This window comes from Acanthopagrus latus, chromosome 15, assembly GCF_904848185.1.
Source record: "Acanthopagrus latus isolate v.2019 chromosome 15, fAcaLat1.1, whole genome shotgun sequence".
Taxonomy (NCBI): domain Eukaryota; kingdom Metazoa; phylum Chordata; class Actinopteri; order Spariformes; family Sparidae; genus Acanthopagrus; species Acanthopagrus latus.
In genome coordinates, this window is record NC_051053.1 from 7,464,597 (window position 1) to 7,476,940 (window position 12,344).

The 12,344-nt window shown below is 45.7% G+C and overlaps 1 protein-coding gene across 1 annotated transcript in view; it reads right to left on the minus strand.

Moving 5' to 3' along the window:
- antxr1d (ANTXR cell adhesion molecule 1d) overlaps positions 1-12,344 on the minus strand; it is a 27,854-nt gene continuing 15,510 nt past the window's right edge. The window contains exons 12-19 of the mRNA XM_037123414.1: positions 12,154-12,223; positions 8,946-9,024; positions 8,559-8,654; positions 8,436-8,474; positions 7,228-7,326; positions 6,979-7,143; positions 6,809-6,889; positions 1-1,233 (exon numbers count right to left, since the gene is read on the minus strand). Coding sequence (XP_036979309.1) covers positions 928-1,233; positions 6,809-6,889; positions 6,979-7,143; positions 7,228-7,326; positions 8,436-8,474; positions 8,559-8,654; positions 8,946-9,024; positions 12,154-12,223 — 935 coding nt within the window. The 3' untranslated portion in view covers positions 1-927. The remainder of the gene's footprint in view (positions 1,234-6,808; positions 6,890-6,978; positions 7,144-7,227; positions 7,327-8,435; positions 8,475-8,558; positions 8,655-8,945; positions 9,025-12,153; positions 12,224-12,344) is intronic.

The window sequence follows — 12,344 nt, forward strand, 5'->3', positions numbered from 1 at the left end:
TAAAAAAAAAGTGTTTATTGCAGATAGACACAAAAGGTTGTTAATAAAGAAATAATGCAAACGATCATTTCAGTCAGTAAATGCAGTATACAGGAGAACCTTGAAGATACATTTTCAATGCAATCTTTCACTTAGAAGTCCTTACTTCCACCTCCGTCTTTCCCCTTCCTCAAAGATTTGAAAACCCAGAAACCCACCTGGTACTAAACAGGAAACAGATGCAGACAGGGCTTGTGTTACAATAAATAAAATATGGAGAAACTGCCCTGCAGTTGCTGTGGGATCACTGAACTGTACTGAATGAATTTTGAGTTGGATGTTGAAAAAGATTCTTTGGTAAAATGATCAGTCTGACTTGTAGCAACCAAAGACAGTGTATGTTTAAAAACCACAACCGACATAACCGACACTGTTATCTTTCACTACATGCTGTTTCCTACATTTTTCACATCCTCACTCAGCTTTGTTAGTCTCTACTCTCTAATACTCTCTACCGACCGGAATATCTACTGCCACTCATGCTCAGATTGTCACAATCTTAACTTACAACAACATATAAATCCTTTCTTGTTGAACTTCCATAAAGGATTGCACTTACTCTTACCGCTCGAGTCAACATGACGTCTAATATTATACATTACAGGCTTAATCAAGTAACTACATGCTCATCTTTTCTATAATGATTCTATAAAAGTGTTATCTGTGATGAAACTCAGTAGCTGATTCTGACATCAGATAAATATTTTTTGCTGTCCAGCAACAAAGCACTGAGCTCCAGCCAGAGCTCCGGCCTTTTAACATTTGACACCTCTGCTGTCTCAGTCTTGGGTTGAAAGGAGTGGGTGTTCTTTTTTTTTTTCTTTTTCTTTTTTCATATATGGGGTGATTGGATGTATCAGTTGTTTATCGGAGGCCCTCGTTTCATCATCAGAGCCTGGGTGGGGGTCGAGACGGAGGGGGTGCTCGGGGCCCAGGGGGTGCGCGGGCTGGGGGTGGACCCGGAGGGTGATTGAGCACGGAAGGGGGTGCGCGGGAGGGCGGCGTGGTGCGGGGGCCCCTCGACGGAGGCTTCGTACGGGGCACAGAGTTGGAGACCAGAGGTCGCTCTTCGGCTGGCTTAGGAGGAGGAGAGGGGGGAGGAGGAGGCGAGGGGGAGTGGTGTGTGCGAGGGGGAGCACGGTTGTTCTGGTTGGACTCGCCATGCTTGACCCGCTGGAAATTAATACAGCGACCCTGCAGGACACACAAGCAAAGAGATGAAGGTTGAACGGGCAGCATGTAAGAATTATAGTTGGAAAGTTAAGTAAAAACACAGAGTTATGTTGCAGGTTATCTACTGATGTCAGCATGCTAACTAGGTCCAAAACCCCTTTGCTTTGGTGTCAAGGTGTGATAGAGGTGTGATCCTTGAGCTCCCTGTCGGAAGCGCTAGCTGCACAGCTAACTGAGCTAACTAGCCAAGGCAGCTACTAACTGTAGCAGTTAGCGGTTACTCTGGTGATACGCTGCCTTCCATTTGTTTTGACAATGAATTTGAATGCTTGTAACCTATTGCACCATTAAAGGGACAGTTCACCCCAAAATCACAAATGCAATTAGAGCACAGACCTGATCAAGCATGTTTCTACCCATGAATGAGATGGCTGGCTAAGTAACGTTACAGCTCAACCTAGGAGGTCACCGTTAAACTTTATTTCCCGCACGATAACAAATAGTTCCTTTACTTGAAAACTACAAGTTCTGTGGATCATCCTGAGTGACTCATTGTTTCTGGAGGGCGAGTTTGCCATGGTGTTTAAAACATTTATGGTGTGTTGATCACCACGAGCCGCCTGCCATCTAGTTCCATTATATTTGACAGAAGGCAGGCTACATCTCCATTATTCTGCAGTTCACACCAAAATAATCTAGATGGGTGAATATCATTCAATGTAAGAGGAAAAATATGTTTTTTCTTCATTTTGGGGTGAACTATCCCTTTAAACCGAATCGTTGCATCATCATTTCAAAACAGAATACAGATTAAAATGCAGTGCGTCTCAGTGCGCAATCAATGACCTCCTAAGATGGACCAGTCAGCGTGGTTTGTGTGAGTCTCTGCCCGGCTCTGCTGACAGAGGAGTGTGTGTTCGAGGCTCCCGGAGGGCACACAGAGCTGCTTCTGTCTGCTGTCCACACCTGCACTACAATAGCTGTGATGCAGGCGAAGACGGGCACCGACAAAGTTATCTCACACACACACACACACACACACACACACTTTCTACAGTCTGCAGCTTTTCCCCATTCCCCCTCCCTCTTCTGAAGGAGCCTCTCTGCTGTGACTCGGCCTCTTTTGATGCAGAACAGAAAGTGGTTTATGTCTCTCATGTGCTCGACTTGTTGGAATGTAAAGGGGGGATTTCAGTATCCCCACAATAGTTAACTGAGGCCTCTTGGCGTTTAACATAATTTACAAGTCCGGGAGAATGGAGCGCTTCTCTTATTGTTCTCATTGATGGCTTTTCCTCTCTGTTCTCTGCATCCTTGCGCACACACACACACACACACACACACACACACACCTGTCTTGCTCAGTCAGTGTATGAGGGGTGGAGAGAAGGTCTCTGTGTCACAGACCCTTGGTGGTCTGATTATAACACCTTATTAAACACAGAGGCCCTAAAGTCACACAGGGGCCAATAAGAGGACCCCAGCGGTAGTAGCTTTGTGACTCAGGGGTGCCATTGTGTGTGTGTGTGTGTGTGTGTGAGGGGGTCTGTAATTGATTGGTGGGGGAGCCCGGTGGGGTGGGGTGGGGGGATGACTGCTTCAGTCTTGTCGCTGGGGCTGCGGTGAAAGGGCCAGTTTGTGAGCAGCAGAGCAGCAGCACAACACCAGAGACAGCATATGGACACAATGAGAACACAAGCTCATGAATATGAGTGCGTCTGTGTGTGTGTGTGTGTGTGTGTGTGTGTGTGCGTGACTGTAAGCATGCCTCCGCCAGAACATATGGCCTGAATGAAACCTCGGCCCCCATGAATAACAGAGGGAGAGAAGGGTTAGGGGGCCTGGCAGTGAGAGAGCGCCGAGGAACATGGAAAAAAAGAGGATGTTTTGGGATTTTAAATTGATGATGCACATAGATGAGCTGGTGAGAGCTCAGCAGTGTCTCACATGTGATGGTCAGCCTCCCTCGTGTGCCCCTTCGGCTGTGATGTCTGTCACCGCCTGCCTCCTCTCTCGGCGATTGTTTACTTCAAACCCCTCGACTCCTTTTTAGGAAAAAAACTAAACCCCAAAACACCTCCGGCGTCCCTCTTCACACCCCGTCCTCTGCCTCGCCTCAGTTTCTTCTCCCTGAGCCCCAAGACTTTGCCCTCCCCTCGCAAACAGACACCCAACAGTCAGATACTTTGTGGCCGTTTACAGGGAACTGACGCACACACACACACACACACACACACACTTGTCACCATTATAGTAAAAAAAACGGGAGAAAGAAGAGAGAGCGGAGACACACATCCGACCTGACAGCTCTGCCTGTCACCTCGCATGACATTACAGCGATCCACTTGAAAAGGAAGACGGTCCATGTGTACTTAACACATTTCATGGACTACATATGCTGCTCCGACACAGGGAAACACTCGGAATGTCAGGATAATGGATCATGAACAGGGGGACCGGGCCATTAAAGGGTCAGTTTACCCAAATCACACAAAAGCCGTTTATTACATCTGGCAGTATCTGGACATGTAGACAGCAACAGCAGCGACTGGTTTTCTGGTTATTGTGACAATATGGCCTTAAAATAACATCTAAATGATACAGAATTATACACTGACACACACTGTATCGTGGTATTTTGAAATCTCTATAAACACATGCCTGGAGTGAGCGAGCAAATCAAATATCCTGATATATTTGACCAAATACCCAGGGCTGGATAAAAAAATAAAGAGTACACTAGGCACAAGGTATTTTTAGAAATATATTTTTAGCTATTTATTTATGGAATGTTAAGGAAAAGTATAGTTTACATAGTGTTTTTATTTATTCTTTTTTTCTGAATAGGCTAAAAGAACACATACAAATTAAAATGTTTTAATTAGTTTTAGATATGAGATTCTAAAATTTTATTCTATTTCTAAAATATTCTCAAAATGTAAATCAAAGAGATCCTGCCCAGCACCTGGATATCAATTATGCAACAGCATGGAGGACTAATGGTACTTTGGCAAAATATTAACACAATGATACTGCTTCTGATAGATACTCATCAAAATTTAGATAAAATGACAAAGATCGAACAGTCTGGCTAGTTCAGGAAATCATATCACTTCAGCGTAGTGCAGCTTTTAAAACCAAGAAACGACAACACTTCCACCGTAATCATGAAAATAACGATATTCAAAATCTAATAATGCTGATTTATTGTCCAACCCTAACTCAGAGTACCAGTGAAAGTGTTACCAGGAAACAGATTTAGCTGATTTTTTTTTATTTATTTTTTTATTTTTTCTAAATGTCAGTTTAATGGCTAATAACTGTGATAGAGGGGTATCTCAGAAACCTTAGTCATCTGAAAAATTAAAACTTGATAATCCACTGAGAGTCTGTAAACTGTCACACACGCCTTCATTACATCCGTTGACATTACTTTGATTTAGTATTTGTATTCTTGTCTCGCTCAGTACAAACTTTCCAAACTTTGGTGTGAAAGGCTGAAGCAAGACTACTCGTGAATTCCAATAGAAGGATGCAAATAATGCCCACTGCAGCATCTCTACGTTAGTTAGCTGTAAGTTTAAGAATGGATTTGAAATTTTCAATGATTATTTTTAACGTACATTCGGGGTCAGCTTGTTTTATTTGTATATTTGTATAATTTTGTACTGTTGTGTATCATTTGTAATTTCTCTGTTTTTTATGTCTTGTAAAGCACTTTGTCACTAGTTTCTTTTTATTGTAATTACTGATCTCAAACTGTCCTCACAGCTAGTCACCACTGTTTTCAAATTTGGGTGAACTAATCCTAATAGCAGAGGGGTGAGGAAGGGGAGGCGCCGCTGTGCTCACTGGTGACGCCCATGTGCGAGGGACGGAGGGACGGCGGCCGCCCTCTGGTCTGCTCTGCGCCGCGCTGAGGCCATCGGTGCCATCAGCTCTGGGGACAAAAGAAGGGAATCTCTTCTGTCACAATATGGCTCGTGGCCTTTCAACTCCCCATCTGTTTGTGTGACGCTCGCTCGGGAGCGCTGACACACACACACGTTACAGTGACACACACACAGACACACACACACAGACACACACACACACACAGCAGGGAGAGATCAGATGCGAACAGCGAGCGTGGCAGAAACTGGCAGCTCACTGATGGCCGTTTGCAGAGGCAGCGAGGTAGGAGTAATGCAGGGAGAAAAGCAGGACGGGCTCCTCCCGAGCTGCTGGTTAACAATCTGCATCAGGGGAGCCGGACCCTAATAGTCATCGCTGTGCTTTCTGTAAACCCCTCTCTGCTGTTTGTCATCCAGCTGCGGTTTCTTGCTTCTGCAGAGATGTTTGACATTACCGCTGTGAGAGAGCTCATGTCGAGAATGTAAATCTGCGCCTGGCTTTTGTCAGCATGTCAAATGACTGTCGTCTTTTCATGTCCGATATGGCAACAAAAGTGGATTTCTGTCCTCTCCTTTCTTGGCGTTTTATTTTACGCGGTTAATGGCTCGTGAAGGGAGTTGTGGGGGTCATTGTCGAGCGGCTCTGTGAACCAAGCGCCTGACAAAGACTTGAGAAAACCTCTGTCCTGATGACAGAGATGAATTGTTCCACTTCCCCCCCGCCTCAAAAAAGTTCCAACACGGAGAAGAAGGGATGAGACCAGTGATGATGAACACTTTTATGGACTCCAGATCCAGCAGACACGCACACACACACACACACACACACACACACACACACACACACTCCATACTGTTAACATCAATCAAAAGAGAAAGATGAATCATGCCATTCAGATTCAGAGAACAAATCAATAAATTTCACGGCGGTGCGGCCTGGGCTGCGAGAGGCGACAATGAAACCATTTACAACCGAGCAGATGTTTCACCATGACAACCGGTGTGGTGATGAAAACACGTCTGTGGGGTTACGGGATGCCATGCGAGGTTAGATAACAGGGAGCTGCTCTGCTCTCTCCAGCTCTGTCACACACACTTGTCTGGTGATGTCATGATTTAGGACTCTTTCTGAAGGTGACCCGTGTGGTATACGGCACATTCAGATTTGCAGCTGGATTTTTACGAGGAGCCAAGCGTAAAGCCTGAACTATCCCTCGAAAGACGTAACAGACACCCGCAGAAGTCGTTTTTCTGGGAGTCACGGGGAATAAGAGGACGAGCACAGAAGGGTACAGTACTCCTGAACAATGGGAGCTTTTGACGGGGAGATCCGTATCAGTAGCTCATTGACTCGCTGCGTGTGCAGAAAATCGGCACTGAGCGGCTGTGTTGAAGCTGCGCACGCTGCTCACCGACACGCGTAGTCTTAAAGCGATGTGACGGACAGAAAAAAAAAAAACAGAATGCAGATGCACGACTGTCCGCATAAACCATGCTGGAACCGGCTGTACCATCCAAGCTGCTCGTAAAAAAAGCTTTTAAGTGGCTGTTACCCACAGAGCAATCCCAGAAATGACACATAATTACCAAATTATACCCTCATATCAGTCATTTAGCCTGTTTGCTGAACACAGGATCTTCTCTTCTTGTTTTGAAGGTGAAGATAAAAATGAAATGTAAATGTGGTGGTGGGGCCGGCTCACCTCATCTCCAGGAACTGGTCTCATCAGGGATACCTGGTCGTATCCTCTCCTGAACAGAGCCCACAGAGCGTCTAGCTTCCCCTGGAGGAGAAAACATGGATGATAAAAGACACGTCAAGTAAGATGAATCCAAACACCACCTTAAATAATAATTTAACTGTAGGACCGACCTTGATGGGTGTGTACCACCTCCTCTGCTGTGGGGCACGGCGGGGTGGTTTCCGAGGCTTGGGCTCCCACGGTTCAAATTCCTGCTCTGGCATCTTTACAACAGCATTTTTGGGTTTGTCCAGCTTCGCACCTTCCTCGGTGGACCCCTTCTCCCCCCATCTCACCTAAAAAAACCCCTCCATCATTAACATGTATTTCCTTTTAAATGCTGAAAATGTGTGATTGTGAGCGTGGGTGCACGTGAGTACCTCCATGCGTTTGATGCCACCCACTCCCCTTCCTCCATAGTAGGACGCATCCACTGTGGGCCACCTCTTCTTGGGCATCCCGTCCTCATCGTCTGATTCCTTAGAGAGAGACTCTGTTATTCTCCCAAACGTTCACGACTGTCATTAGATACCCAAAGGGCATATTTACGTAAAAGCAAAGATATCATGTTATCACTTCTGTCATACTATTATATTCTATCATATCACTGTGGTAGAAGTGGAAGTTGTCGACAGCAAAATTCTTAAAGATCTGCTATAAAATGTACTTAATCATAACTACAAGGAGTTTTTATCTGGTTATGAAACAGTCTCAGTTTAACTCTGGTGCCTCCATACGAGCTAAATAAGCAAACAAGCTCATCAGTGAGGAGACTGGCTATTTCTGAATATGTATTACATATATATTTAAAGCCTATCACCAGGCTGGATTCTGGTTTATCCAGGTCAGATTCATCATAAAATGTAAATTATTCAATTATATATTTATTCACTGTATGAGTGCTTAGGATGAAATGAGGGGCCTCAAAGCCTGCTCATAAGTCTGGTGCTATGGCACTCAAACAGTATTCTTTGTTTCATTTCTCCATGAGGGCCGCCAGAATCAACAGAAGTGAAAGTTGCTTGGAGCATTTTTCACATATCAAAAATAATTTTCTGGCAATATATGAACTTAAGTATCAATATTCTAAGTAAAAGCAATATACATATATTTACCTGTGCATATGTATACTAAACAATACAGGTTGTCTGATTATCAGCCTGGTGATGTTTGCTATTCTGCATTTTTCTTATTTTTTAAACTACTGTTTTTTCATGCAGTTGCCGATTGAATTAATAGAGTGAAAAATGCAATCCAAAATGTGGTGGAGTGAAAGTATACACCAGCAGAAAACGGGAATCCTCAAGCAAATTACAAGTGCACTGGTTCCATTCAAAATTCCTTGAACCTTGGCGCTATCCAGCTATCCAGCTATCCAGCCCATGTTTCCATGGTTTTGTGCGTAGCCAGTGCAGTTGAGGATGCATCATCGTTGCACAGTGCACAGCATCTTGTGAGTATATGACGTGCACGGGTTGGTAATGCTCACAGATCATGGAAAAAAAAAACTATTTCTGGGTTCAAGCTGGGTATTTATTTTTGGTCCAAATGCTCAGAATGGTTCAAACTCATATAAGAAAAGTCTTACTGGTTCTGGAGGAGGAGGTGGTGGTGGTTCTTTGATCACCTGAGGATAAAAATATAATAATCAGAATACCATCAAATGAAAAAACCATAATCACAAATACTGACGTCTGAAGTTCAAACTTACCACAGTGCAGCACAGCGGCCAGAACCACCACATGAGCAGCAGACCCAGCAGCAGGAACACCACCAGCAACGATATGAGCACGATGGTGCCGTCGAACTGCACGAAACACACAACGACTTGGTTCAGATTAAACCGAACTAAATAGAACAAGAGGCAAGAAAAAGGTGAAAATGAAAAGCGGAAGTACTCACAGCCTCCTCTGATGAACAGACACAACAGAGGAGACCTCAGAGAGGAAGGACAGAAGAAGAAGACTGGAGAACCGAGAGAAAAATAAGAAAGGCTGAAGGGAAGTTTGATCAAACAAGGCGGCATGCCGGAGGGAAATATCACCGTTGTTGAGTTTTTTGTGATAATGCAGAGTGCAGACACGCAGGATGTACTCACACATTCAGTAGTAGTGATGTGAACAGAGCTGGTGATGTAGGAGATCCCCTCGTTCATGCTCACCTGCAGGTAGATCACCCTGCAAAACATGGACTCATGACTGATCTGATCAAATGACAAACAAATGACAAACGCGCATCACACACTGGAGCGCAAATCTGCCTGTGTGTACACGGTCACGGTTTGGTTTCGGGCTGCCGTTCGAAGCTCGCCCGAGGTGTCGAAAAAACACATTCCTCCATCCGCTTTGTCCGTACTTGCTGCTTCATAAGCGCACAAACATGCTGACATAGACACAAAGCTAAAGCTTTTAAAGAGGTCAGGGAGTTCTCCACCCACAGAAGGAATCTCTTCTGTTCTGGATCAGACCCAGACCTCTAATGTGGAAACCACAGACAGCTACATGGCTTCTTATTCTCCAGTATTCTGCGCTGATAGCTGCACCAAGATAGGCCGGGGCGGGGAACGGGAGCAGCGTGTAGTTTTTGGGTCGGGATGATGACGGGATGGCGGCGTTGATGGAAGCAACAGGGTTGGGGTTAGCGGAGAGGACGGCGCTGACAGGTTATTCATGAGGCTCTTAGGAAGTATGAAGAAAAACAAGAGCAGGCGGCCGAGGGTTGAAAACGCAGACAGCTGGATTGTCGTTATAGGCTTGAAAAAAAAAAAGAATGGAGAAAGGCTTCTTGTGCTTATGGTTTGGGGGATTGGGGGGTGGGAGGGGGGGCTCAGACAAGGGGGGCATTGAGCTCTGGGTCTAGATTTGAGGAGGGGGCAACAAGGGGGAGGAGGTCACTGCAGGGTGGGAGAGAGGAGAGGAAACAGAGAGAGAGAGAGCGGGGGGATGGTAGAAGGAGTGCCTTTCCTGTCCTACATCCCTTCAGCACCGTCCCTCCCCTCCGAGACCCCCGCTTCACTTCCTCCGTCACTACTGAGTCTGTTTTCGCCCCCTTCCCTCCCGTATCCTCTGTAGCCCGTCTCATAACTCATGCTGACACTGACTTCGGAGGAGGAAATTGGCGGTGCAGGTGCCACTCATCTTTTCTTTGATTTCTTCCCTCTCTTTTCTGCCCCTGCCCCCCCCCGCCCTCTTTCAGGCAGGCAGGGGACGCGGTGCTATCAGCCCCTCTCTGACAGAGAGATCTCAGCCCCTATCAATCATCAATCTGCCCACTATATATGTCTTTGCCGTGTGTGTGTGTGTGTGTGTGTGTGTGTGTGTGTGTGTGTGTGTGTGCATAAAGGAGGGGGAGCTGCATCCGGAAGGTTCCCAGTCAACATAGATTTGTGTGACAGCAGCGTCAATGACTTCATCGCATGTGATGAGACTCGGGTGGAGCAGGAGGAGTCCCCAACACCTCAAGACTTTTATTTTTTTAAATCCCAAAAAAAACAACAACCAGGAAGCGGCTCACCTACTGTACAGTGTGATCTGAAGTGTAGGGGTGCAGCAGGATTATTTTCATTATTGATTAAGCAGCATTATGTAACTTTTTTACCCCGAAATAACAGCTTTAAAATCACGTTGATGGTACAGCGTCTTGTAACAGGGTGAAAGGTGTTATTTATGACAGCGGTGTTACACTCAGCTCCTTATTCCACAAAATGACAATTACTACATAATGTTGCTTTAAATGTGAGGATATCCTGCTACCCTTTTATGATGGTGTTGACTTTGGTTTCTGGGAAATTGCGATAAGTATTTTTAAAAAAATGTTTTGTTGACATTTTTATAGACTAAATGATTCATGGATTAATTGTGAAAGACCCCAGTCACTCTTATAACAAGACACTGTACCATCACAGTGATTTAGAAGCTGGTATTTTAAGGTTTAAAAAAAAGATACACAACAATGCTTTAAGAAGCTGAAACCAGCCCGTTCAAAATCATTGAAACTGTTATCAAATCTGCTGTCAACTTATTTTCTTTTAATCGACCTGTCAGTCAATCGATTAATGATGCGTAGTCGTGGTGATCATTCTGTTAATCCTATGAGAAGGAGGATTTTGATGACATTACTACAAACATCACTTATTCCGTACACGACAGGTCACACAGGAAGTCGTACGTCACAAACACCTGTCCAGCTTTTTACCTACATTTTTCCATCCACACTTTATTGCATCACAGCCCAGAACTCATCAGCCAGCTGTTGGCCTCCTCCGGGCCCTTCAGCCATTCACAGCTGACTTCCTCTTTAGAGGCACTCAGGGTGTTAGGCAGCGTCGACTCGCCTCTAATGGGCGTCTGTTACGCCTCCTTCAGGCACCATTGCAGTGTGTAATGATGCCCCCCTGTTCTTGCCCTGCTCTCAGGAGCAGTGGCGCGACCTGACTGGCAGACAGATATTTGCAGGGTTGTGAATTAGGTGAATTGTTTTATTGATTCTACTTCTGTCTTTTTGGTCAATCCCCCGAGACTGTGAGTCACACTTAAAATTCCACACCCGTTATAACACGAGCGAGTAAAATATACTGTGTGTGACAGGCTCTTAAATCTCCCTGCTGCCACAGCGTGAAAACAAAATGTATTTTTTCCCCTCGTCACTTCCCCATCAAAGCGGTACTTCTAACTGGCGGACAAGACGAGCTCAAATCACGCTCGAAATCTGAGTGACAGCGACAAGACAGATGATGACTGGGAGGTGTCTGAGGCTGCGGGCTGGAGTGTATAATTATGCACAGGACTGCAGGCGGCGGGGACGGGAAGGCTGCTGGGCCTCGGTCGTCTCCGAGCTCGGCCCACGGCATCACTCTGTCTGCCCCGCAAGAAACTCCTGCCCTGAATCTCCGGAAGCAGAGCTGGAAGCCCTCGGAGGGAAACTTTACACTGCCCCGCCGACTCCACTCACACTTTCGCTCGACCAAAGTGTCACACAGAGATTGGGATACGTCACACACACATGCAAACACACAGACGCGGTTGCGAAGGCCCTCTCCAGCAGGCAATCATTAAGTCATGTTCCTGGGCTCTACTCCTGTTGTCCCCTTGTGATTGGTGTCTGGCTTCGTTAGCTGTGACAAACACTGATTGATCACAGACACTCAATGACTTTGGCCCTAATTTGTTCAAGGACGGCAGTCTTCTGTGTCCACAACAAACTTGTGCGTGCAGCTGGCAAATATCTGGGCTCAGGGTGTTGCAGCTGAACGTGGGGAGTGATAACGGAGAAACAGCGGCGAGAGCTAAACGAGATGTGCAGCTTACCTCCCAACCTCCTCCACGACAGGAGCGGGACAGAGCAGGAAGGTGTCTTCTATTCCAGCTGGTCTCTCGTCTGCACGGGGAAAAACAAAATCAGACTTTATGCCGTGGACATTTAGACATTTATTTTTCACATCTGCAGCACGGTTTCCACATTCCTCTTCAGTGCACAAGCCAAACCAAGAATCTCACGA